The sequence below is a fragment of the Pogona vitticeps genome, chromosome 1, assembly GCF_051106095.1.
Source record: "Pogona vitticeps strain Pit_001003342236 chromosome 1, PviZW2.1, whole genome shotgun sequence".
Lineage (NCBI taxonomy): Eukaryota > Metazoa > Chordata > Lepidosauria > Squamata > Agamidae > Pogona > Pogona vitticeps.
In genome coordinates this window covers 241,506,760-241,533,614 of record NC_135783.1, presented here as the reverse complement: position 1 = coordinate 241,533,614, position 26,855 = coordinate 241,506,760, and the positions used below count along the sequence as shown (strand labels likewise).

The 26,855-nt window shown below is 43.0% G+C and overlaps 2 protein-coding genes across 4 annotated transcripts in view; both read right to left on the bottom strand.

The window, feature by feature from the left end:
- NHEJ1 (non-homologous end joining factor 1) overlaps positions 1–7,753 on the bottom strand; it is a 121,990-nt gene extending 114,237 nt beyond the window's left edge. The window contains exons 1-3 of one of the 3 annotated variants that reach the window (XM_020792114.3): positions 6,362–7,753; positions 2,755–2,944; positions 861–1,070 (exon numbers count right to left, since the gene is read on the bottom strand). In XM_020792114.3, coding sequence (XP_020647773.3) covers positions 861–1,070; positions 2,755–2,943 — 399 coding nt within the window. In that variant the 5' untranslated portion in view covers position 2,944; positions 6,362–7,753. Of the gene's footprint in view, positions 1–860; positions 1,071–2,754; positions 2,945–5,975; positions 6,173–6,361 lie in introns of those variants that run through there. The other 2 variants (XM_020792115.3, XM_078382937.1) reach the window with 2 other exon arrangements.
- Positions 7,754–8,031: 278 nt separating this feature from the next.
- SLC23A3 (solute carrier family 23 member 3) lies at positions 8,032–26,515 on the bottom strand. Its single transcript, XM_020792000.3, has 13 exons — positions 24,693–26,515; positions 23,858–24,012; positions 23,566–23,660; positions 22,490–22,563; positions 21,583–21,764; positions 19,622–19,745; positions 18,257–18,404; positions 17,710–17,963; positions 16,373–16,478; positions 15,851–16,018; positions 14,317–14,412; positions 11,315–11,672; positions 8,032–8,263 (listed from the first exon to the last, which is right to left on the bottom strand). Exons 1-13 carry the CDS (start codon positions 24,834–24,836, stop codon positions 8,203–8,205), a joined length of 1,965 nt encoding a protein of 654 aa, XP_020647659.3. The 5' UTR covers positions 24,837–26,515; the 3' UTR covers positions 8,032–8,202.
- Between the last annotated feature and the right edge of the window lie 340 nt (positions 26,516–26,855).

Genomic DNA, 26,855 nt, shown 5'->3' with positions numbered 1-26,855 from the left:
AATATGATCCAAGTAACATAACGCTGCCAAATGTCGGTGCACCGGCAAAGTCCATTATCTTAGTATGCAGTGCCCTCTACTGCACACACAACAAAACTGTAACTGATCACGTAAAATTACATGTTTATTTCTGGAAAAATATCTGCCTATCTAAGCAAAGTTGATCCTAAAATATAAGCTTACTACATTCCAGACTGACAGCTGAAAATATCTCAAAGTAATCAAATTATTTGATTATTCTAAAAGGGACCTTGGGAGGACTTCATCCCCAAAGGTTGATTGGACATGTTTAATAGGAATTAATCATTCCGATCCCCTATCATGATGGCTCACCATTCTTCTCAGAGGATCTGTCTTGATAACTGATGGTCATCTCTACACCGTTCTAGTCATAATTTCACACTGAGAGCAAATGGCTCTCAAGCATATTGCCAATTAGTTGACATGCAAGGATGAAAGAGTGACTGGGACCAAAGGAACATCTTCCGTTCACTTTCATTAACAGCTAAGGATGCCTCCACTAACAGCATGTGTGGCTTGTTTGTGCCCAGAATACTTCCAGGGCCATCAGATCCTACTAAGCATTCCACTTTCTGTTGGTCAAATATCATCATCGATTTCCTGCAAGATTTAGAAACCAAGCTGGACCTTTAGGGATGAAGAAAACCTATGCCCCTTCTGATGTTTTAGACAACAGTTCATAATTCCTCACCACTGCCGAATGCTGGCTGAGATCCCTGGGAGATGAAATCCAAAGTATGGAGTGGGTGAGCAAAGTTTCCCTTCCCCTATTGTAATTTCATTACACTGAGTTATGAACCTTGCTCTTCTCAATCCGTGATCATCCTTGCTCAACTCACCATCTCAACAGGTGCCACAGAACAGTGAAAGTCCCAGTAGAAAGGCAGTCCTGAAAGTTCACTCTTCACATGAAGCGTCAAGGTGCTGGGACTCAGCTGGCAGCAAAAGGTGGTCGAGCTGTTCTTTTGGCCTTCCAAAAGGGGACATACTAGGCTACTCAGGCGGTTTAGGAAGGACGATGCATGAGCTGTCAAGCGCTTATTTAGCTCCTGTGTATTATTAAAACACACTTTACACACAGAGATATATATGCACACATACACATTGAAACCTTAATACCTGTCTACACATATGCATGAAACAGGGGAATACTTCCCCACCAAAGACTAAGCAGGAACTTCCCCACCACTTCCTCTCTCTTTCCCCCACAGTTCAGACATTAATAGGAATGTGTGTGTGTATGCACACTCATGCCAGCCAGAAACTCCATAAATCACCCAAAGACATTTCAGCACAATCCTCTTTTTATATTTAACTGGAATCTGCTTGCTGTTTATCTCCATCTTGCCTCATCCCTTGAAGGGATACAAGCATTTTTAAAAGACAGAAATAAAACAAAACAGAAGGTCCAACTTTTCAGAACACTAATTTTGTGCCAAGCACAAATCTTCTCTAGTAGTTTTTATTACACAAATATGGATTAACAGATACCTAGAATACAGTCATCACCTGGGGAGATGCAATATTTCACCCTTGCAGCACTCAAAAAAAATTTGTTACTGAGATAATTTCTAGGTTGTGATATACCTGCATAATGCTGCTATCAACCAACACAATTATGTGTCATCAAGTACATTCTGATTTCTGCTGACCCCCTTCCAAGGCTTTCTAGATATACAAGACTCAGAAGTAGTTTACCGTCCCCCTTTTTCTGTGGGTACTCTGAGGCTGTGCAGTTCACCCAGGGATATTTTATTCATATTATTTATATGCCACATTTTTCCCCGTAAGGGATCCGAGGTAGCTCACAACAATTAAAAATACAGAATAGTCAACACTTCTAAAACACCAAAGGAATTAAATTTTTAAAAAATATATATATTTATCAATATTAAAACCAATGACTGAACATAAAGTTTAAAATCATTTCAACATATCTAAATTTAATGAATAAAGCATTCCTGGGACCCTCACTTATTGCTTAAAACTCTGCCTTAAAAGAAAGGTCTTTGCCTGATGATGGAAGGTCAAGAGGAAGGGGGCCAACTTGGCTTCTCAGGGCAGTGAACTCCAAAGCATAGGAGCAGCCACTGAGGAGGCCCTCTACCATGTCTTCACCAAATGAGCTTGAGAAAGCGGTGGAACTGAGAGAGGGGCCTCTTCAGAAGATATTAAAAGCCAAGAAGGTTGATACAGGATGATATGATCCTTCAGATAGCATAGATCCAAGCCATACAGGGTTTTATAGATAATAACCAGAACTCTGAATTGAGCCCAGAAACAGAGTGGTAGCCAGTGAAGCTACTGTAATGAGGGATACACAGGCTGGCTCTTCCCCTAAAAGGCACAGCGGGAAATCAAACTGCCAACCCGTGATATTCCATCTCACTGAACTGTACAGCCAGCACCTACCAAATAAAGGCTGTAACCATTTCCCATAAGTGACAATTATGCACATACACATGCATCCCAAGAATATTCCATTCCATTATTTTTTAAAAGTATTTATTTTCAGCAGCAGTTGTGCAGTTCTTTTTCCTAGCGAATTGGATGCTGTGTACTAACAAGTCTGCAAGATATCATATAGCAGCAACGCACAACTACTGACTATCAAGAATGTCTTCTCCCTGCAGAATTATCATGCTTGGATTTTCCATTAAAACTGAACGGATAGGACAGCTGCTTAATTGGGTCCGCTACAGGCACACTTTATAATTCAAATTCTCCACTTACCTTTGACCTATGCTGAATCACTTCCATATCTGCACTTTCATACCACATATTGTTGAGGTCAGACAGGAGCAAGGCGTAGCCAGCATCTCCAAACCAAGCCTTTGCCATCAATGTGGTGGACTCACTAAAGCAAACTGAAGCCCAAGGCTGTAGAAGAAGCCTGTTTTCTGGATCCTCAAAACGATCCATCCTACAAGAATATTTACATTTCATTCTACGCATTTAACTTGAATATACCATTTTCTAGTTCTGCAAAATGCAATCCAATTACATTAAACCAATCCATAAAGTAAAGATCAATCATAGAATCAGACTCCGATAAATTCAGGATAGTGCAGGGTAAGGTCACTTTTGGGGGGGGGAAAAGATTATTATTTGAGGTCACAGAGTATACTTACACTATACTGTTATAATCTGTCTCTATCTCAGATGCCATGGGTCCATTCTACAGAATTCTGGTATTTGTAGTTTGTAAGAGACACTTAGAACTCCTGGCTAGAGAATCAGAGTGGTATTGCCCAGGAAAGTGCACTAAAGCTCTCGTACAGAGGGATCAAAGTGCAAAACCCACAGTTCCTCAGAATGGAGGAGTAACAGATCTAGTATCAAACTACTGTGTTGTCTAGACACATTCACAGTCGTTACTCCTAATATTTGGAACTAGTGTGTTGGAACTCTCAGACTAAATTGCCTCACTCAAAATACAATGCTAATTCTGATGTAATCCTGAAAGTTCAAGCAGTGAGTTCCCTTTTCCAGATGTCTTTTTGAGGATTCCAATTTCTTTCTGCATTGAACAAAAGACAGCACTTTCCATATATAGCCACTGGGCATCAAGGAGCACCCGCAGAGGTCCCAGAACTATTGCAACTACACTTCTCCCTTCAACAACACTGGGGTTAGAGGTGAGAGGTGCTGGACCCCCCATGTAGTTCAAAATCCATGTAAAACTCTTATGCCCGCAAAACCGTAACTACAAACCGTTGATTCACATTTACACACACGTGTTCTTTTCCATAGCGTTGACACTCATTTTCATACAGTACCATGTGTAATGAGCATTAAAGGTCCTTATGATCCCCTGATCTAGAGGCTGAATTAGAGGATGGATTGTAGGTAGTAGGTATCTCTATTCTGCAGTAGCCTATGAAACTAGTAAGGCTATTTTACAACTTATTTACTTGTAGAATATTTGTTTGTGCAATTCAAGGGAGAAGTATACTTCCTTCTAAATGCAAATATGCTCCAGTATGACATCATGCCACCTCTGAGTACCTGCTGTCTCACAAAATGGCAGAGTTTAGAAAGTTACATTTTTGGACTACAGAACCCCCTATTCAGCATGGAACGTAGTTCTTCTAAAATCTGCAAAATTAGGTGCCCTTGCCTGGACATTCACACACAAAAACAGCGGTGTCTCACTCACTCACTCTCACGCACATACAAGTCAAACTACGGTACTTCTTTCTCTTCTAGAGTTAATGGTAATTTGTAGGAAGCCAAGCCAGCCCTACCATTAGGTATAGTGAGGCAGCCATCTCAGTCAGCACCTTTGGGGGTGTCATGAAAGGGTAGTAAATAAATCATTAGTTATCTAATGTAAGTCATTTAGTTATGCAGGAAGCAACAGTTAGAACTGGATATGGAACAACTGATTGGTTCAAAATTGGGAAAGGAGTACGATAAGACTGTTTATTGTCTCCATGCTTATTTAACTTATATGCAGAATACATCATGCGGAAGGCAGAACTGGATGAATCCCAAACCGGAATTTAAGATTGCCGAAAGAAATATCAACAACCTCAGATTTGCAGACAATACCACTCTGATGGCAAAAGTGAGGAGGAATGAAAGAACCTCTTAATGAGGGTGAAAGGGAAGAGCACAAAAATGGTCTGAAACTCAACATCAAAAAAACTAAGATCGTGGTCACTGGTCCCATCACCTCCTGGTAAATAGAAGGGGATGATATGGAGGCAGTGACAGATTTTATTTTCTTGATCACTGCAGATGGTGACAGCAGCCATGAAATTAAAAGATGCCTGCTTCTTGGGAGGAAAGCAATGACAAACCTAGACAGCATGTTAAAAAGCAGAGACATCACCTTGCTGACATTGGTCTGCATAGTCAAAGCTATGGTTTCTTCAGTAGCGATGTATGGAAGTGAGAGCTGGACCACAAAGAAGGCTGACTGCCGAAGAAATGATGCTTTTGAATTGTGGTGCTGGAGGAGACTCTTGAGAGTCCCTTGGACTGCAAGGAGAACAAACCTATCCATTGTGAAGGAAATCAACCCTGAGTGCTCACTGGAAGGACAGATCCAGAAGCTGAGGCTCCAATACTTTGGCCATCTCATGAGAAGAGAAGACTCCCTGGAAAAGATGTTGATGGTGGGAAAGTGTGAAGGCAAGAGGAGAAGGGGACGACAGATTACGAGATGGTTGGACAGTGTTGTCGAAGCTACCGGCATGAATTTGACCAACCCCCGGAAGCAATGGAAGACAGGAGGGCCTGGTGTGCTCTGGTCCATGGGGTCACGAAAAGTTGGACATGACTTAATGAGTAAAGAACAACAAGAAGAGCTGCTTAAGGGATTTTCTGCCTCCTATGCCAAAATAATTTATCTAAATCAGTCACCTCAAATCTTGGTGCATAGAGCAAGAGAGGATTTACTGATGCACCTCAAGCAACAAAATGTATTTGGCCAGCCCTGAGTGACACGTGAGAGTAATGCACAGGAAACATTACTAAACCACTAATTTGAAAATGATGAGTTTTAGGAATATCCTTGATTCGTCTTTAGCTGCACAACAGAAGCACAGCAAGTAAGGGTTAGAATTAGTTACAAGTTTCCCAAGAATCCCCAAACTGTATGGTAATAAAAAATAAAACAAAAGTTTGAACAGTTCTGTCCCGAACAAAGCAACAGGAGCGAAGCCCAAAGAATGTCCACTTGCTGATGTACAGAGTGGTACAAGAAAAATCCAGTGCTACACGACAAATAGAATATGGAACATGAGAAGTACCAATCAAGGTAAGGACACCATAAGACCAGATGTTAAATGTTATTCCTGCGTTAACTCCACCGACTACAACACCGGAAACGTCTCCCAAAGGCAAAACGGGGAGGTTTGATCCAAACCTGCACCAGAAAATGAACAGGAGACAGTTAAAGCAACGGAGAGAAGGATTGGAGGAAAGAGGGGAGCACAAAACCCTACCGACACCAGGGGAGAAGGAGGACCCCAAAGGCATTCAGCGACAACAGCTTGCCTCGACTCCGCTCTCTTCGCAGGTTGCTAGGAAAACCGAGCACTTCGTTGCCGCTACGATTAAAAAGGCAAAATCCTTTCCAAGTGTTACGATCGTCTCGTATACAGATGATCCCCCCACTTCCACGATACTTTAGCCGCCAGAAACTACAGTTCCCAGCATACCGCTCTCCTTTCGCAAGGCATGCCGGAAATTGTAGTCTAGTAGGGAACCTGAGGGTGACTGGGCCAAGAACTGCACCCCACTTTTCTCCAGGAATGGAGCAGAGATGGAGGAGAGCGCTAAACGGGAATCTTTGCATGCTTCTGCCTCGGTCCCCCCCGACCCTTCTCACCATAAACGCCGACTCCCGCCACGAGGAACCTGAGGCCGCGTCGAGGAAAAGGGCGGAGATGGTCGCGGCACCGGAAATGGTCCTTTTGCTGCTCTTCCTCCCCGAGGTGTTGTTTCTCAAGATACAGTACTGTACAGTACATGCTTCCTCACCACATGTTGCAGGAAAGGCAACAAGGGAAGGCAGAGGATGGGGGAGCGTCCCGTGTCTTTAAAGGGGTCCGGGCACGCACAGCATGCAGCCTCGCCGCTTCTAAAACCCCCAAAATGAAACTGAAAAATCCGAAGAGGTATCCAGTAGTACAGTCCTCCTTCCTATGAACAAATGGACTGTAGCTCAGGAAAGCTCTTGATCGTTCCAGAGTCTTAAAGGTGTTACTTGTCTTCTCGCTCTTCATAAGTGAAAAAAAATCAATGTAGTTAAAAAATGACAAAAACGTGGTGTCACCTTAAAGACTTAACTTTTATATACCAAGTTTTTGTATTTTTATGTTGTTCTCACCTACAATGCCTGCACAAACACAGCTACCGCTTCTACAACTTCTCATTCTTGTTTGCCAAATGGCTGGATTGAATCAAACTAATACCTGACACTGAACATGAAGGAAGTAGGATTGTGCACACTGGCTCCACTCTTGTATTCTATTTAATGTGTGCATTGATCAAATTTTTTCTTGTTATGAGCCATCACGTTTTCTCCAATTATGGCATCCTTATGAATGAGCGACCTCCAAAATGTCCTGTCCTCAATCGTCCTGCTCAGTTCTTGTAAACTCAAACCTGTGATTCTTTTAGGGAAGCAATCCATCTCACTTGGTCTTCCTCCTTCCTGCTGCCTTCAACCTTTCCCAGCTTTGTTGTCTTTTCGAGAGAATCCTTCCTTCTCATGATGTGCCCAAAGTAAGACAGCCACAGTTTCAACATATTTGCCTCCAGAGATAGTTCAGGCTTTTTTTTCTCTTGCACCCACTTGTTTGTCTTTCTGGCAGTCCAGGGTATTCGCAAAGCTCACCTCCAGCAAAAATCGGAAGCTTAGAGGCCAGTTCTTCCATATCCCAGGGCTGGGCAGCTTCCAGACTTGGAATATTATACCTAGCTGGCAGGGGAGATACGATGATAACTCTTCTCATATAAATGGTTTGTGAAGCCTGAACATCTCTACATGTCTTTACCCTGTGTACTGACTCAGATGCATTTTAATGCCAGCATATCATCAAACAACTGATGGATAGGCACATTCAACACTGATAAATTACTGGTGAACACAAATGAACCAGCCAGCTCAGGTCGTAAATATATTTGCACATGACTAGGCACATGTTGAAAATTTACACAAACATTAATTTTCCGCATGACTGTATCCGGTAAAAGTGAGGATGTGTAGAGATGTAGGGATGTAGAAACAGAAGTCTAGTTGAAGATTTGCCTTAAATTCACCTATATAGATTTACCATAATACTGTATTAATAAAACTAGCTGTGATACATTTCTAGCAAGTTTGTCTGATCTCCGGTAAATGGTTTTTTTAAATTCCCTTTTTAAAATTTCCAGTGTCTATAAGCCATACTGTTATAGAACACACATAGAGAAGCTGAGAGAATAACAATAAGCAACTTAAGAACATCAAGAACAATGCTGCAAAATTTGACATGTTGAAATAAACTCCAAAAAGCCGTTGAAAAGTTTAAATATTTTTAATGTTCTTCTATATAAGGAGCTGACAATTTTCACTTGGAAGAGAGCTCCACACTGAAATTTCTTGCAAGGTGTCTTTTTCTATGGTGGTGGACATGTGCAAGTCTATACTAAAGTGACATCTGCCAGGCATCCCTGGAGATGAAGCTACAGAAGTGGTTTGCCCATGATGATACTGGAAAACTCTTCCGGCTTAGCTGCAATGGGTCTGTGATGAAGAACAATTAGGTATAGGATTAGTCTGCCGTATACTTACATGTCTACAGTGATTAACCATACAACTGGCATCTGAGGCGAAAAATCACAAAGCTAAGCAAATCTGTGATACAATAGCTAAAAGTATTTCTACCGAAGCTATTGGTTTGTCTGCCTTTGCTGCCTTCACAAGCAGTTGATGATACAACATGTGATTTGCAGGCAGAAGGTCCAACGTTCAGTTTTGAACTTCTGTTTTGTTTTGTTTTGTTTTGCTTTTGTAATCTCAAGCAACAGATCTTGCTTGGTATGGGGAGAATTATTGTGCAGAATATTTCCTACTATTCCTATAATATTGTAATTGGTTCATAAAACAAATTGATAGGTTCAGGATGGATGAAAGGAAGGGCTTTTCATCCCATAATGCTCATTTCGTTTACAGCAAGGATGCGGAAAAGTGGTCCTCCAGATGTTCTTAAACTACAATTTCCAGCATCCCTCACCATTGACCGTGCTGGCTGGGGGTGATGGAAGTTGCAATCCAACAACACTTGGAGGACCATATGTTTCCCACCCCAAACTGAATAATTTGCCACCACGTGAGATATTTGTGGTATCTGGCTTTAGCAGACAATGGTCCAGCCTACCAGTAATGATCATTACATTGAAATTCATGGCTCACTAGCTTGAATGTGCTCATATAGCTATGCTGCACTGGAGTTCCATTCTTCAGGTCTGATGTTTGGTGTGCTTTTGTAAGAACCTGATCCAAAGGGCACTGGTTGTCCATACAGCATCTATGTACTATGGCATAGGTTCCTCCACTGAAGCTGCATGGTGGGAGGAAAAAAATGAACCACTTCTTCACACACGGCATTATTTCCAAAAGGTACAGTGATGACCATTACTGGTATGCCTTTAAAATGGGATTACAGAAATTCACTCATGCAGTTTCGCTCTGTACCTGTCTGTGGCGCCTAGTCTTGATGGCTATATATTACAAAACGATGCAGGCTATCATTACTTTTCTGGAAGGGAAAAAACCAAATCTTCTATATAATTTTGTCACAAAAGAGAAGGACTACAATCAACTAAATTGGCCAAAAACAGCATAGCTGGAAGGATGGTTGTGATCAACTAAACGTCCTATCTGGATGGTAAACAAGCAAGCAAACAATAATGATTAGGTCAAAGTTTGCAATGGCGGCTAGGGAAGTTCTTACCTTGGATATGCATTCAAAATACTACTATTTAAATATGAAAGGGCAGAAATATGGAACTAAATTTGCCCCCCCACACACACACACCTCCAGCTCTCTGATGCATTAGGTTATTTCCCTCCTGAGCAAAAACTGCATGCTACGTAGCACTATGGGATAGCTTGATTCTTATGGGCAGAGAAATGGAATGGGAGGTCTTAATGCAGGGGTCTCAAGCATGCAGCCCGGGGGCCATTTGTGGCCCGCCGGACGATAGTTTGTGGCCCCCACCTTGCCTCCCCCCCCGAAGCGCCCATGCATCCTCTGCTGACAAGAATAAAAAAAAAGTGTCGCCTCGTTCGCCAGCTCTCCCCCAAGACAGCACCTCTTGCACCCTCCATCTGGAACTGCAGCCTGCCAGCCAGCCTGCCTGTCTGCTGGCTGGCAGGCTGCAGTTCCAGATGGAAGGTGCAAGAGGCACTGTCTTGGGGGAGAGCTGGCGAACAAGGCGCGCTGCTGGCCCTTTTCCCTGAGCCGCCACCGAGCGATGCCTGAAAGCGGAGCTTGATCCCACCTCATCCTCGAAGAGCATCTCCAAGCCACCAACAGCAGCTGCCACCGCCACCTCTTCCAGGAAAGCGGCCCTCCGACTCTCTTACTCTCTCGGCACCCCCAGCACCAGCCCGGCCAGTGGCCACATCAGCGCCCAGTGGTGCTTCCTCCTCCTCCTTGTCCTGCTTCAGCTGCCTTGGCTCTGGAGGCTGCCTGGGCTCGCCTCGCAAAGTTCGCTCCTCTGTCGTGGTGGGGGTAGCTGCTGCTGCTACTGAGTGCCCCTTTTGTTTTTGAGGGGGGCCCTCAGAGGAAGGTTGGCGCACCTCTGTGTGTGTGTGTGTGCACGCACACATGCGTGCGTGCATGCGCGCACCTGTGGGGGTGTTTAATTTTAATTTAATTTCACTGGGACCAATGGGGGCTTTTCTCCTTTGGCAAGGTGATTCTGTGAGGATTTTTTAAAATTATGTCGTGCCCTCCCCCCCCGCTAGGCAGTCGCCAGCACTCCCTCCCTTCTCCGCTTCTTCGTCCTGCTGCTGCTGCTCATGGTGGTAGTGAAGAAGAAGCTGGAGGGGGTCGTGGCCGGCGATGAGGGCTCGCGCGCCCCTCCTCCTCCTCGGAGCCCCAGCCGGGCTAAGGAAACTCCTGGGCAGCTTCCTCGGGCTCTTGCTCCACTTGGTGGAAAATCTGATGCAGCCCAGCCTCACCCAGCCTCTGCCTCCAGCGGCCCCCAGATAAATTGAGTTTGAGACCCCTGTCTTAATGTAAATTGTCAGAAAGGCAAAAAAAAAAAAAAAAAAAAGATTCCCAAAGTGATAGTGATTGAACCGTTTTGAACTTATATATGCACTGACTCTGCTCTAAAGGCAAAAAGGCTAGTATTACCATCTCATGTGGTCTGTCATACAGACTTTATTTATTTATTTATTTATTTGTTTGTTTGTGTGTGTGTGTGTGTGTGTGTGTGTGTGTGTGTGTGTGTGTGTGTGTGTGTGTGTGTATGTATGTATGTATGTATGTATGTATGTACTGTATGTCCCGCTCATCTGGTCAAATCGACCACTCTGAGCGGCTTCCATAAAAAGTATACAGTGAAACACAAAAAAATTTCAGATAAACAACACCACATATAATAAAACAAATAATAAATGGAAAGAGAAAGGAAATTAAGTATTGACAGGAGGGAAGGCTGCCTGAAACTAAGCTCCTTTGAAAAATACCTGAGTACCTGCCCTTGTATCACATTTCTGTCTGGGCAAAGATTTCCTTTAGATCAGCACAGAGAGATCATCTCATGAGCCATTGGTCTATACCTTTTGTGACTTTCCAAATTCTCTTGTGCCACATTAGGCTCCTGCACTGTCTCCAGCTGCAGTTCAGACTCAATCTTCAATGTCCCCTGTTTCAGAAGAGGATCTGTGGTTTCCTCCTCAGAACAACGCAATACTTCCAGCGGGTTGATGTTTGCAGACTCCTCTTTGCCCTTCTCCAGGGGACAGAGAAAACAGAGAGGGAAACCTTTGCACCATGAACGTGACAGGTGCTTTTGCAGGGCTATAGGCAGCTCATAGCTTTGTGCAGAACCCATATTGCTTCGTTGTAAATAATTGTCTCTGGCCTCTGTTTTGCATGGTGAGAAGGGATTGAGCAGTCCACGCTCCTGCAGGGTGCCTTGAAAATAATAAGAGGGCAGTATAGGAAAACCATACAGTACATTGGTGAGCACAGAGCTTGGAGACATTACTTCAAAATTACTCAGGTGGTCAAAAAATCTTACAAAATGACCCCCACAAAACATTTCCAAATAATTAGCAAATATTACTTGCTACTAAAGAAATCCCAAACCATAATATTTCTCCTGTTAAATTTTTAAAGATAACAATATTGGCCACTATTATTAATAGTAATGATGTGGGTTTTTTAAAAGTATAGCAAACAATACCATTACAGTGGTGCCTCGCATAACGAGCGCACCATTTAATGACGAATTCGCATAGCGATCTAATTTTTTCAATCGCTAATGCGATCGCATTGCGATGTTCTGTATAGGCAAAACATCACATTGCGATGATCGGTAAGCGTTTCGCTTACCAATCTTTGCATTGCAATGTTTTTTAAACAGCTGATCGGCAGTTCCAAAATTGCCGCCGGGTGCCCAAAATGGCCGCCACAAGTGTTTTCGCGCCCTGCCCTTGCTTACCGAGGGCGCAAAAATGGCGGTGCTATGGAGGAACATCACTGAACGGTGAGTTTTGGAGCCATAGGAATGCATTAAACAAAGTTTAATGCGTTCCTATGGCTTTTTACGTTCCGTTTAGCAATGTTTTTGCATAGCGACGTTTAATCCGGAACGGATTAACATCTCTATGCGGGGCACCACTGTACTTTACTTCTATGGTCTGGCTGAAGATGGATTGTAGGTAGTACGTATCCCTATTCTGCAGTAGCCTATGAAACTAGTAAGGCTATTTTACAACTTATTTAGTTGTATAATATTTGTTTGTATAATACATATAATAATTTATACAAATTATTCTGCTTTCCAAAGGGCCCTTTTGACATTAAACACGAAAGCAAACCATTCAAATCAATAAATTACCGTATTTTTTTCTGTGTATAAGATGCCCCCATGTATAAGACGCCTCCCACTTTTTAAACCCAAAATTAAGAAATCTAAGTGGGGCTTAGCAAGTGAAGGGGAAAACAGGGATCAAAGCCCTACAGGATCACTTCTGTCTCCTCAGCTTACTTCTGTGTATAAGACGACCCTCAATTTTTAGTCTAAAGATTTAAGACAAAAGTATAGTCTTAAGGTCAACGAACTCCACCCAGCCACAAGGTCAGGGGATTACTACACACAAAAGACCAGCTAATGACACCCATCAACCACAGGGACAGATAATCTCCCCTCCTAATCAAAACAATACAGCCACAACAAAACATACTAATTAACCATCTCCTGATAGGACAATAGCCTTCTCACAAACAAGCCTTCTCACAGCCATACTGTAAATACTCCACTCTCAAGCCTTACCCAGAGCACAGTTTGCTGTCCTCTGAAGATGCCGGCCACAGAGACTGGCGAAACGTTAGGAAAAACCACCTTCAGAACACGGCCAAGAAGCCCGAAAAACCCACAACAACCATATAGTCTTATACATGGAAAATATGGTAAAGCATTACACTAGACAGCATTATTGGCAAATAACTTCAATTGATACAATAAATCATGTATCAATTGATGAAACAAATGTATCTTGACTACCTGCTTAAGAACCATTAACAAGAAGCCAGTTTAACCTATCAAGCAAGTTTAATTTAGGATGTTACAATTGAGAGAACCATGTCCCACATTAAGTTGGAGAAAAAGAACAACCTTGTATGCTTACTGGCACTAGCTTTCACTGAAAGAGGCGCTTTATGATGCAGAGGGACTTTCTTGGGCTAAAGTAACTGCTTACTTTTCTCACTAACCCATTAACAATGTCTATTTTCCTGGGCTTGAGGCAAGACAAATCTCCCTTCCTGCCTGTCTCTGCTTCCATTTTTTGTTCACTCTCTTCTTTCCTGGCCTCCAGGGATAGCAGACATGTTTTTCTGCTCTTGACCTCAGGACTCTGTGGTCCCCAGGGATCTCTCCCTCTTTTGAGATAGTTGAGAGACCCAATCCTTTGTATCCTTTTTGTTCCTTTTCTTCTCTTCTGATTGTAACAAAAAACAACTACAAGTAATGTTTTCTCTTTTTTCCTACTTAAGCTAGTTGTACCCTGATTTTTTACATACAAGGGAGCTGGGTTAGAGCTGGGATTTTTAACTATATGCCCTGTGCTGTAGCTGGTTTATTTTGTACTTCATTCTCTGCTGACTAAAGGGAACTAACCGATTCCAAAAATTCCACAACCCATTCTAGGCAATTCTTGTAGAATATTGTCCCATCACTCTTTAACTCTGAGTAAAATAACTTTAATGATCACAAAGGTTGTTAGAGATTTTCTGAGAAGAAATACTAGGAAGGCAAATTCCTGTGCCAAAATAGTGATTATCACCATAATTGCTACTACTAACTAAGCCATGATTAAAGAATTAGTATCACAGCAATTAGAGCAAAAGGCTTCCTGTTAGTGTATGGTATCCACTGTCAGACTGACAAAAAGAACATGAATATTACCCATATTTCCCTGTAGTGATTATTCTCCTTTGGTGAGGAAATGTTTTTATAAGAAACAAACACCTAAAGCTGCTGCAGATACTAATCTGGAATTGAGCACACCTTCCCTACACTTCATAGTAAAGTAACCTCTGGCTTCTTCCTCACCTGAGACTGTATTCTCTAAGAAGAAGGCCAAAGATCCAGTTATAAAGGCAGGGGCCATTAATAGAGAAAGGAAGAAGAGATCCACAGGGACACAACCTGCAGGGGGAAAAAACATCCTGGTGATTTTAGAAACATTACAAGCTTATCACCTACATGCAACATGCCTTTGATTTCATACAAAGCATGATTAATTATTAATGAAAGGGGTCAGATACCTATTCCTGTAAAACAGTGGTCCCCAACCTTGGGCCTTCAGATGTTCTTGGACTACAACTCCCAGAAGCCTTCACCACCACCTCTGCTGGCCAGGATTTCTGGGAGTTGAAGTCCAAGAACATCTGGAGGCCCAAGGTTGGGGACCACTGCTGTAAAACACTTCTGAAGTGAACTAAAGAGTGATCATTGCTTTCACAAACCTTGTCCCCACATGGTTTATCATACTCTATAGTCTGGATGATGGGCCTAGTCTATTACAAATGCTGAATATAGGACTTACTGGATTTACTTACTGTGTGTTTTGGCTCAGAATGTGTCCCCCTGCTTTCCATAACAATCCAATCAAAGAGTTTTACCATTTAGAAAGAGAAGTTACATTAAAACTCTATAGATAGTATAGAGCACCACTGGAATACGACTAATAGTGGAGAAATGAATCCAAGTTAGCAATAAACATAAGGCACTTGCATTCATGAGTTAGAACAAATGTGAAGAAATAAAACACATGCTACATATTCAGAAGTCTGTCGCCCAAATGCTGAAGTCTATGTGCCAAGAGACTACAGTCTGGTTGAATAAAAAGGGTGTCACCAAGTAATATTCAGAATTACATGTATTGCCAGACAGTTTTCCTAAAGAGGGACTTCCAAAGCTGCCATGACATGAAAGGGGAGATGCTGTTCTAGGTACTCAGAGATTTAACCTCACAAGGAAGTAAACACAGTCTTAATAATCACTGAGCTTCATGTGGATGAAAATATTCTATTCACAGCTTATCAGACTATTGATTTAAATATTTGTCTCCTGTTGGTTCAAGAGAGTTTTAGTCTTTCTTTTCCATGTATCTTAATATGTGCTTTTTAAAATCTAAAAAGTAACATTTATCAATAGTTTGAGGTGACTCGTAAAACTTATCTTCCAAAGAACAAAAAAAAGAGAGGTACAAAGCAGAGTACAGAAATGCTGGTTTGGACAAATTAAATATTTCCATGAAAACTGCATCATTAAAATTGATTTTCTTCTTCTCAAACTTTGCCTCACTACCAGAATATATTAATTCATCTGCTTATCATAAATACCAAGCATTTACTTTGCAACTGCCTGGCTAATACTGAACTACAACTGCCATCATCCCCCAGTTAGAATGGACAATGCACCTGTCAGCAAAAAATGTCAGGGTTGCTTTTATGGTATCATAAGGACAGTACTGGTTTGGGACAGGCTGCCTGGTTCTATGGTATCAACTGCAGAATGTGATTCCTCCGGATGTTCATTCTACTCACAAGCTCTGAGCAAGCAAAGTCACCTCTCTTCTCACCTGTGGCCAATGAACCTGGAGCAGCTAAGAGCCACCTTGGAATCAGAAGCCCCATAAACATGGTGAAGCCCACAATGAAGATGTTCCTGCCTGAGTCAATGTCTGTGTATTGGAAAAAGGAGACACCGGTGCCTACAGCCACGCTGTATGTCAAGCATAACACACCTCCTGAGGATAAGAAAGAAAACACAAGTAGGGCAACAAAGCAAAAGAGAGTTGTGATTAATCAGAACAAGTAGAAGGGAAGGGAAGGACCCACCATCACCATTCACTAAGACAAACAGGTAGAGCAGCCTCCCATATTTTGAGGACCTGAGGCTACCACAAATTTAATCCAAGGGCAGGGATATATATATATATTCCATAACTACCTTTAGTTTCTCCTTGTTTTATTAGTCTAAAACAGCTTGCATTAATTCAGTCTCTGCAACATGTATAACACAGCAGAGGGCACTGTGAAACATCCCAGCTGTGGGGAGGGCGGTAGAGATAAGAGGAGAAAGAAAATAAATATTTATTTACCATGAATTCCTAGAGGAATGGTGGCAAGGAGTCCCATAAGCCTGGGAGACAAGCCGAACAGTATACACGCCATTGCAGTGACCCACACTGGCCGGGAAGAGGTACCCTGGGCAGAGGAAACAGGGCATGAGGCCTTGCCCCTGGCAAAAACAGCCACAGTCCTCCTGAAGTGGCCTTGTGTTCCCACACACATATTCACACTCTACAAGCCTCTCCGCTTTTGACAGGGTGACAAGATGGAAAAGTAAGAGCAAAACCTACAGGTCCAGGATGAATGCTTTGACTAGAACACAGCCTTTTCAGCAGATTCCATCCTCTGCACTGAAAATAATTCCTTCCATCACACTGAAGACAATATATCAGGGGCCTGATCCATCTTTGCTTCTCCCCTGAACAGTGGCCATGTTACCATAGGAACCTGTGGATAGGCAACACCTACAAAACAACCCCGGGATCCAGTGTGATGGCACATAGAATGTTTCATCGGGAAGCACCCATAACATCCTCAGCATCACCACCTGTTCTTGTTATCTTGTTTACAGATCATATTCCTTTCCCCACATGGCAAGAACATGTAAAACTTTCCACTTTTAGCACAGGATATTTTTAAATTTCTTTTAAAGTAGGGTGAGGAGACTGAATATTTCAACAGTAAGACAAATGCACTGCATGTGCTCTCTAAGGTTCAGCTTTTGAAACTTCCAGTTAAAGGGGACCTTAGGTGAGAGAACTGACTTGTTAAAGAAAACTCTTGCCAGTCAGAAAAACCAATCCTGGGTGAGACAGACCAACTGTCTCACTATAAGGCAGCCTCATATGTTAGTGAGTGGTGCTCTGGAAGGTATGAAGATATTACCATTGATGGACTATAGTCCCCAGAATCCCCAGCTAATATTGCCAGTGGGAGTTATAGTAAACACCCCAAACTTTTCCAAGCTCTGGAATGAGGGCTTAACTTCGAGCAGTCTCTGAAACTGGAGGCCACATCTCTATTCTTCTTTGAAGAGAGCAGCCCACTGCACTCTGGGACAGTGTGATATAGTGGTTGCAGTCTTGGATTGGAACTTGGGAGGTGCAGGTTCTAGTTACTACTTAGACACAAAGCTCACTAGGTCACCTTTGGCCATTGACCATCTCTCAGCCTGTCCTACCTCGCAGGATTGTTGCTGTGAAGATAAAAGGGGAGGAAGCCAGCTGTGTACACTTCCTTGAGATCAAACGCATGATAAGAAAACACATGATAAGAAGTAATAACAGCAATAACGACAAGTCCCATGAGAGCATCCCTACTCTGGATCTGCACAAAATAAATCCCAGGCCACATCCTCTGCTCCTACCTGGGTGAGACAGGCAGCACAAGCATTAGGAATGCTGGATGCAGTTCCAGACACACTCCCCAGCGCAGCCGATAGAAGACTCCCGAAACCTTCTGCACAGAGTCCTCTGTTGTAGGCATGCTGTGGTGGGGCTGGAAGCCTTAGGGCCTTGCTGCACAGCACATAGCAGCCAAAAGAGTTCACACTTGCAGTAACCCCCATGGCAGCACCAATGGCCACTGCGTGGGGGCTAAGAGTTGGCCAGCCGTTTTGCCCTGCAGAAAAGAAAGAGAGAGATGGGAAGTGAGATCTAGTTACCAGCCCAATGAAAGGGCAGGGTCTAGTTAAGCTGTCTGTGTCTTTCAGGCATTAAAGAGTTTCTTTCTCATTTTGCAGCATCCAGGGACTTCCCTAGGATGAAAGGGATCCTTAGAGATCCGCAGAACCTGGGGAGATGAATAGGAAGCTGGGCAAAAGAATTCCAGTCATTAATTTTTTTTAAAAAAACCTATTGATTTGTTTTGATTCTGTGGCTGGCCTTTAGCACAAAGATAGGATACACCCATACCTGGGTATGGCACCTTGAGCCATGGGGACTGTAGGGTGCTGTTGGTGAGGGTCAAATGATGTGTGGAAAGATGCCACCTCTCCCAAAGAGCTGCAATGGGTCTCAGGATCCCACAGACAAGCCAGATCCCAGAGAATGGTAGCAGAATCTATGGGAATGTAGAATGAATGTGAAAAGAATGTGAAAAGAAAATCCATTTATCTTTCTCACATGCTGCCCCACCTAGATGCTTCTGGGAGGAGAAACGTGGCTCTCTAGATCAGGGGTCAGGGAACTTTTTTATCTCCCCCCCCCCCAAATTATATACACCAACATTATCCCACCCCCTCCCAGCACCGCCCCTCCGCTCTTGCCATCTGCGGCCGACCCCCCCTCCCCACCTCTGCGCTCGCCTGGGACCTGTGGCTGCCACCCAAGCAGCCAGTCTGGATCTGCCATGCCACCAGGAAAGCGCATCCTTGATGAAGGGAGTCGGGCACCGCAGGGCCGGCAGGTCCACCGGCCATGAGCTCAGGTGAGGCGGGGAGGGAAGGGGGCCTCCTCACCAGCGCTTGCTCTCCCCGTGACGGAATGCCCGCCTACACACAATATCGTCGGAAATAAAATGCCTGGGGATAATGAGGAGGGTCACACTGCCACAACTGTCCTCGTTACCCCCAGGATTTTCATTTTTACCCCATTTGGGGTAATTTACTCCTGTTCCCTGACCACTGCTCTAGATACCATTGGAGTACAATTCCTATCAGTCCTAGCCAACATAGCCAATGGTGAAGGGCAGCAGAACACATTTTCCCCATCTTTGGTACAATATAAATGGACACCACTAAGAAAAGTGGTAGGATTTTCTCTATGTACACACATGTGTTCTTTCTAAACCAGTGATCAAATTATTAGCACAAGTTTTTGATAGGTTCATGTGTGGAAGACAAAAGGGAGGTTCTCTATGGAGGCATTAATCAGCACCAATCATTGTGCCAACAATTCAATGCTCAGGAGAAGTAGAAAGGTAGAATGTCGCTTTCAGGTCACAAGGAAGGCAGCCCTACACTAGCCTTATGAACGGGAAAGTGCTGCTAGCTCCTTGAACAAGAGAGGCTGTAGGCACAGCTACAAAAATGAGCATTTCAAATTTTCTCTCATTTGAACCTTATGGCCTCAGATGATCAATCCAATCTTGTTAAAAAAACTCCCAAGGAACATAGTCTTCCCCCTTCATTTAAAGTAATCCATTCCACTGTTTAACATCCCCAGGGAGTTCTTCTCAACTTTTTAAGTTGTTATCTCTGAACTCAGCAGTTTAGATGTTGGGGAGGAAGGAGAAGGGAGAAGGGAATTGTGACTCTATATCACGCCATACATTCATACCGAAAACATATGTAGGGCAGGACCGCCCAATCTCACTGAGAACCCTCTCATCTGGCTCCACTGGCAGAGGGGCAATCGGCAGGAAACCAGGTGCTGGGATAGTAAAATATTCAGCAACACAAGTCTATAAGAGATAGAGAGCAAACAATAAGCAAGAAAGCACTGCTGTACAGGGTATTTGACTTCTCATAGACATGCATCCACTAAGATCTACCTAAGAGGTCTCTTGTTTGAAGGGAAAGACAAATAATGAATTCCCTCTCCCTCCCTTGTACAGCCCAGTGCTCTCTTCCCATTCCTATCTTGGGGGGGGGGGGGCAGAAACTTGGAAGGAAATAAAGTAACTTTGGAATTCCTCATTGTAGCATTAGTACTATGAAAGAAGTAGTATGGAAATGCAATCTTGGCTTGAGGATCTCAAACACTAAATGCCAAGATGTGAAATTCTGCATATATTTTGAAAAGAAACCTACTTCCAAGCATATACTGTTTCCCCGAAAGTAAGACCTAACCTGAAAATAAGCCCTAGTATGATTTTTCAGGATGCTCATAATATAAGCCCTACCCCAGCCCCAGTTAAGTGAAAGCCCGCCCTCCACCTTTGTGCAGCAACCAGAAGACGACATGACTGTATTTGTATAAATGTAGATAGTTGTACATGAAAAAATTAAAACATCCCCTTAAAATAAGCCCTAATGGGTTTCTTGGAGCAAAAATTAATATAAGGCCCTGTCTTATTTTCACGGAAACACGGTAAATGGTGGTTTCATAAAGAAAGTCTAGAATTCTGTCACACAATCTCATTTTGTGAAAATTGAGGCATATCTTGCCTACATCTGAATCTTTCCATTCTAAAAATTAAGAACATGGTTACATTAGGGGGGAAGAACACATCTGAATCAGGTTTAGCATGTTTTAAATTGATTTTTTAAAAGGTGACTACATTATGCAAATGGAAGTGTGGATTGTTTTGACAGAGAATCATGCTATTTTGATTGGAAGCAAGTATATGACACTTCTGCCAGAAGATTGTTTATTTTAACTCAGATGTCAAATTGATTTAATTTGAATCGATTTGACATATGTGAATACCTCTGTCTGTAAATTGTGTATGTGGAGTTTGTCACTCACTCTTTGTCCACCTCCTGTGTGTGTTCGTCTCTGGTCAATTTCAGCCTGTCTTCCCTCTTTCACAAACTTAGAAGTGGGGATCTAATCAAAATGTCTCTGGTCAGTTTCAGCTTAAGCTTTGTTACTACTTCTCCTTCTTCACCCCCTCTATGTGTATGTCCTTCTCCACTTAACATTTGCCAGGCTGCAGAGAAACCTATGTTTTTCCCTATCTGTCATTCTGTTCTAGTGCTATTCCAAATTGCAAGAAATGGCACTTGACTTTAAACCAAGTTCAAAAACCATGATCCATCACTTGATTTATTTCATTAATGTAACCATGTCCTGAGAAACTCACTGTGTTTTGAAAGCTCATGAATTTTAATTTCAGCACTAATATGCCCTCCATATTCTTCCAGCTCCCTCCAGAGTGTTCTTGCAGGAAAGTTATTAAATGTAGAAGTTCCATTGCTTACAATAGCTGTTTATGTTCTTGGCTGATGCCAAGAGCAACCTTGTAGTAGTAGTAGTAGTAGTAGTAGTAGTAGTAGTAGTAGTAGTAGTAGTAGTAGTAGTAGTAGTAGAAGAAGAAGAAGAAGAAGAAGAAGAAGAAGAAGAAGAAGAAGAAGAAGAAGAAGAAGAAGAAGAAGAAGAAGAAGAAGAAGAAGAAGAAGTCAAGTTGATCCTGACTTCTGGCAACCCTTTCCAGGGTTTTCTAGGTAGATAGAAGTGGTTTACCATTCCCTGGCAGAATAGCACAGCTCTAAGAGGACTCTGGAATGAAGTCAAAGAAGATATACCCTGCTTCTCTCATGCTACTCAGTTAGTGGCAATAATTTTGAGGAACATACAGCAGGGCTACTCCCCAGTTCTCAGAGCAGAGCAGAGAAGCGGGCTTATATGCTGAAAGTCCAATGACAGAAAGGCTTGGAGCCAGAACCATGGGCCCACAACGATGGGCAATCCACCCACAGGCACCTGAGATCCCCAATGCCATCTGCACCAAAGCTGAGACGAGCACTGCACCAGAGACCTTGAGAAAAAGAGAGAGACATTTATATACCTTCTTATCTGCCTCTTCAGCATTATTTCTCTCCTCCACCGTGTTTTGTTCAGGCAAGATGGACTGAGACACTCAAGGGGCAAAGCTGGTGGGGCATTATGGTGAGATTGGAAAAGAACAAAAAGCAGAGATAGAACAGTCTGGCAATGTTTTCCATTTCTTGACAGGGCTGGCCCTGCCACCCTGAGGCAAATACTTCAGGAGGCAGATTTTAGCAGGCCAAAGGCAGTCCTTCAACTATTCCTCCTGAGGTCCTTGGCCATTCTCTGTACTTCTTTGGAGGACAGAGTTATATGGGGCACACAGCCTGTCCTATGGCTGTAGTCCTAAACTACTGTCATCAGGAGAGATAAAAGACACAGTTCCACTGCTAGTGCTGAAGTAAGATTCAGCTGCCAATCCAGTGTGCTTCTGTATTTCAGATGTTAGTCTTTTCCCCCTGGGTAGCAAAGTGTCCTACACTAGCCAACCCTCTTTCCTCACTATGATATGATGATGTTGGATGCCTTCCCTGTGTTCCATGGTGACAACAGAACACCTCATGTCCTGTTGTGATTTTGGTAGTGCCACACTTTCAGCACTGCTGCCCATCTATTATCTCACATTCAACAGGATCCAAAATTTGGAGTCAGCTGGTATGGGACCATCCCACAATGAAGTTCTCTTTATTGAGTTGACAGATCACAGCTACCAACCTCATGGAACAACTGGTCTGAACTTCTTGTGCTTTCGCAATCTGGCTTGGCACATAAATCAGGAGCATCAGTGCCTGGAAAAGAGGGAAGGAAAATACAGTAGATATGTGACAGCTGGTTGGAAGCAATGAAGAGAGAAGGAAGATCCCAGGATTCAGGCTAATGCTAAACAGATCTGTTGTGGCAGTGAAACTGCCCAGGGAGGAAATCTTCCATACAAACTAAATAAGGATTCCAGAGAAAGATAAACAGAGGAGAAGAAAAGTAGATTAGGTGCTTAAACTAGAACATGGAAATATGAGTTCTCTGAATTATACATCTCAGAATCCCCCAGCTAGCATGACCAAGGGCTGTGTTGGGTGGGAGATTCTGGCAGTTATTGTCCAAAAATTGTTACTTTCTGAACCTCTTGCTTAAAGCAATCACCGGTGACCAATATTAAACATGTGTATCCCTTCTTTCCACCTAAATGTACAAAAGAGACTGTGAAGTTTTCATTCAGATATGGCACCAAATTACGAAAGGACCAGAACTGGTGGATGCACAGAATATTTTTCTCTCATGCACGTAGCATCATCCAACAACACTGACTGCTGAGGCTAACGAATGAAAAGACATCCTTTTGTAACATGTGGGTTGCATGGCTAAATAACATTGCAATGGGCTTTTCCATGCGTGTGCTAAGCAATGGTTACTGATTAGGAGAGTAAAATGGAACCTTCATGATTGCAGGCAGTGTACCTTTCATTATCAAAGGCTGAAGGCAAAGAACTGATGTTGCTTTATGCCTTGCTTGAGAAGCAAGGGTTAGCTAATGCATGGCCAGTTATGTTCCTTATCATGCTCTAATATGAAACAACATATCTTATTTTTTAAATATATTATCCAATACTAGGGCATAGCAAAACATCAGCCAATGAGGTCTGGTTCCAATAGTGCGATATCAACCTTCGCTGAATCCAAAGCTCAAAGCGGCACTGGGAACTTTTCCTTTGTTACCCCATGATTCTAGTGTCCTGCACTCAATGGCTGAATACTTGAATGGAGGAAGATAAAGTGCTGTGTCTGAAACTTACTATTTCCTTTTGAATGGCGAGTGGGAGCCATATGTTGAGTGAGTACTATGGCAGGGATAAGGAACTCAAAAGATGGAGCCTGAACCAGTGGTAACCTGCAGAGATGGAGAAACCATACCACAAGAAGTGAAGGGAGCTGCTTTTTGGCAAGCATTGAGAACAAAATATTTTAGAGACAAAATACCTCATCCCTCTTCTGCTTATACTGAAAGTATAAGGCTAAATCAAACCACTCCCCAGACAATAAGAATTTACAGGCAAAGCTGTAGGTCGAGGGACTGAGTAGGCTTACCTGGTACCCAGTCCACACTGGATGGTTGTGGCAATGCCACAAGCAAAGAGGTTGCATGCCAGCAGCTCATCGCAACATCGGATAGCACTGGGCGGCAGGTTGGTTATGAAGAGCAAATGAAAGATGCAGAGAAAAGACACTTGGACCAGGAGATGCTGGGGAGAAGGAACAACAGGCTGAAGTGAGCCATTCAAAGTGATGCTTGGATCCTTGCATTGAAGATGGTATGACACATCCAAGCCTGATAGTACCTCTGAGTTCATTCCAAAAGCTACAGCTTTTGATAGGAACAGCCCTACCATTAGGCAGCAAGCAGGAGATGCTTAAGACAGGAGATTTTAGTTTTCATGAAAAGGGCACCCAATTGTTATGTGTTAGTTGTTAATTATTATTGTGCTTTTACTATCAGGTAGGGAGACACTTGTCAGGTTTTATATCTTAGCTGCCAAAATAACTTGCTTGGCTTTGAGTATTAATGTACCATTGTTGGTGTTGAGGCACGCCATTTGCTGCTATGCCTCAGACAGCAAAATAACTTGGGCCAGTCTTGAACCTGAGAGATTTTGACCAGCTTGACCAAGCTCATTCCTAGGGAGACAAACTGAACTGCCCAGCCATTCTGATTTCAGTGTTGCCCTGACAGCCCCAAATCTTAATCTGTTACTTCCATAACAGGACCAAGGGTGTCTGAATACCCAATATTCTGAAACGCTACACCTTTGCATGGTCCATGTCTTGCTACTGGAAGCTACAGTTACCTGTTCATCACTTCTCATTTTGCAAGACATGTCTCTTGTCAGACATTGTCCTACCTCTCAGCAACAACTCAACTTACCTGCAAGGCCAACAAGCAACTCAGAGGCCAAGAAGGCAATTGGGGGCCTGTATGATGAGCATGGGGAAGGATGCACGGAGAATCCCTTCTGGCTTTGTTCATGCTGTCAGTCTCTTCTTCCTCCTCTGTGAAGGGCTCCTGCATTGCCCACAGCCTACCAACAGGAATTTATTTCCAACTCCTCCCCTTCCTTTGTTCGCTACTTCCCTGGCTGTCTAGGCCTGAACTTCCACCTTTGGCCCTTCTAGGCCATAACTGCTCAGCCAGTTAGCCATTAACTTGGGCTTGTCCAGTAATAAGGCCCCTATGCTGGTTGGTGAAAGGCATGACTGAGCAGGGATGAACCAGAGCAGTCTGTTTTCACGTGTCCAGCAGTACTGCTGGGTACCAGACCCAGCTTAGTGAGCAGCATCAGCAGTTGAATTAGGCCTGTGGATGACCACTCACTCCCAAAGATTGGAAGTGCTGCTATGGGGAAAACAAGCCCAGACACACACTCATTTATATAAACTGTAAGGCACTTCCATTATAGGTCAAATGTTCTACTTTTACTCATGTGTGTGTTATCCACGGCTACATTTGAACCAACTAACAATAACCCCAGGGCTTTCGAGGCAAGTGAAATATTTTAGAAATTGTTTTACTAATTGGTCCTCATGAGTTGCTATGGCCAAAAGGGTATTCAAACCTTGTTTCCTAAGTCTTAATCTGTCACTCTACCCACTACATTGCCCTGGGTATCATTAGGCTGAGTTACAATAATGCACTGAGAGAACTGACTGGATGTAAAGCTATCTAAAAACTGGCCAGTTTCCAGATCTGTGGACATTTTAATTAACTACCTCTTTCTTTAAGCATTTGCACTGGCTAGATTCAAAAGTGGAACAATAATTGGTGCTTCTCCATACCTCCTGCATTTCACACAAGAGGCAAACCCAGGACTGCCACCAAATGTGAACTAATCAGCTTAAGAAAGCCAATTTTAGACTACTCTGCCTACATATCACGTTTTCCTTATTTTACACTTTGGTGTTCACTTAAAACATTTCAGCTAACCATTTAAATTTCAATCCTGACGCTACCATTTTAAAGGAGTCCAGTTCTCTCTGTATTAATGTAAATGTTATAATAGCAGCTAGTCAGAGTAGCTATTTATTTACCCACCTCTATGGACCTCAAGATGGCATATAAAGTATTCCCCAACACTATACTATCCTTACAACAGTCTTGAGGTGGGTTAGGCCAAGAAATGGGGATTAAGGTTGCCCAGCAAGTCTGATGCCCCAGCAAGGATCTGAATGTTCTCCTTCGTTATACCTGGGCCAGGGGAACCTAAAAAGAAACCAAAAGCCCTTTCCCATGGATCTCCAAATAAAGTGGACAGTGCATCTGATTTGCATAGCTTGAATACTGCTTGTTTCTAGAACTATTCTCAACGGGAGCCATGTTCCCCCCGGAATATCTGAAAGGAGCCAAGTTGGAAACAACTATTCACATACCAGTTTATAAAGTTTGTAATGTGACTTACACAATCTTGATTCAGCCTATATTTCTTTCATACCATGTTTATGGCCGTGGCCAAAAAAAGGGGTGGTGGTGGTCAGGAATGGCTGTTCTATGAAATAGAGCACGCTAGAATCTAGTTACTGATGAGATGACCAGGACTTATAACTCTTTAATGCACTAGCTGTATCACTATTCACCTGAACAATCTCATGTATGTCTGTTTTTGATTTATGCACACTTGATCAGCAGCATAGCCCACAAAATAGTCATGCAGGATCAGACAAGTCCTGTATTGTTCCCATAGCACCCGGCCACCTGATTCCAGAAAGTTCAAGGGCACAATACAAGTACCACAGTAGCCTCTCGCTCCTACTAACCAGTAGCAGCTGGTTTTCAGAGGCACATACAATGTGCAAGAGGCTGAAGAGTACTTACAAGTAATCATGATAAAGGGAAGCTGTAACCATCATTTTAAGTCTTCATTCCAAACCCTAGTTACAGTCCGGGTTTGCCCAACATTAACATGTTTCTATTTGCCTAAACATTTCAAACTTCATAAAAGCGAAGTCTTAGGAATTTCAGAATTGAGTTCACTGTGGCTTTACTGATCCCTTGCCTCCCTGTCCCACCCACCCATAGTACAAGAGCAAGGACGTC

Coding starts and splice junctions, on each gene's coding strand:
- SLC23A3 (XM_020792000.3), bottom strand. CDS start 24,836: ATGCAGGAGCCCTTCACAGAGGAGGAAGAAGAGACTGACAGCATGAAC. Junction 17,964..18,256: donor GCTCAAGGTGCCATACCCAG/GTATGGGTGTAT, acceptor TCTTTTCTGCAG/GGCAAAACGGCTGGCCAACT. Junction 8,264..11,314: donor AATTTGGAAAGTCACAAAAG/GTATAGACCAAT, acceptor TCTTCATCACAG/ACCCATTGCAGCTAAGCCGG.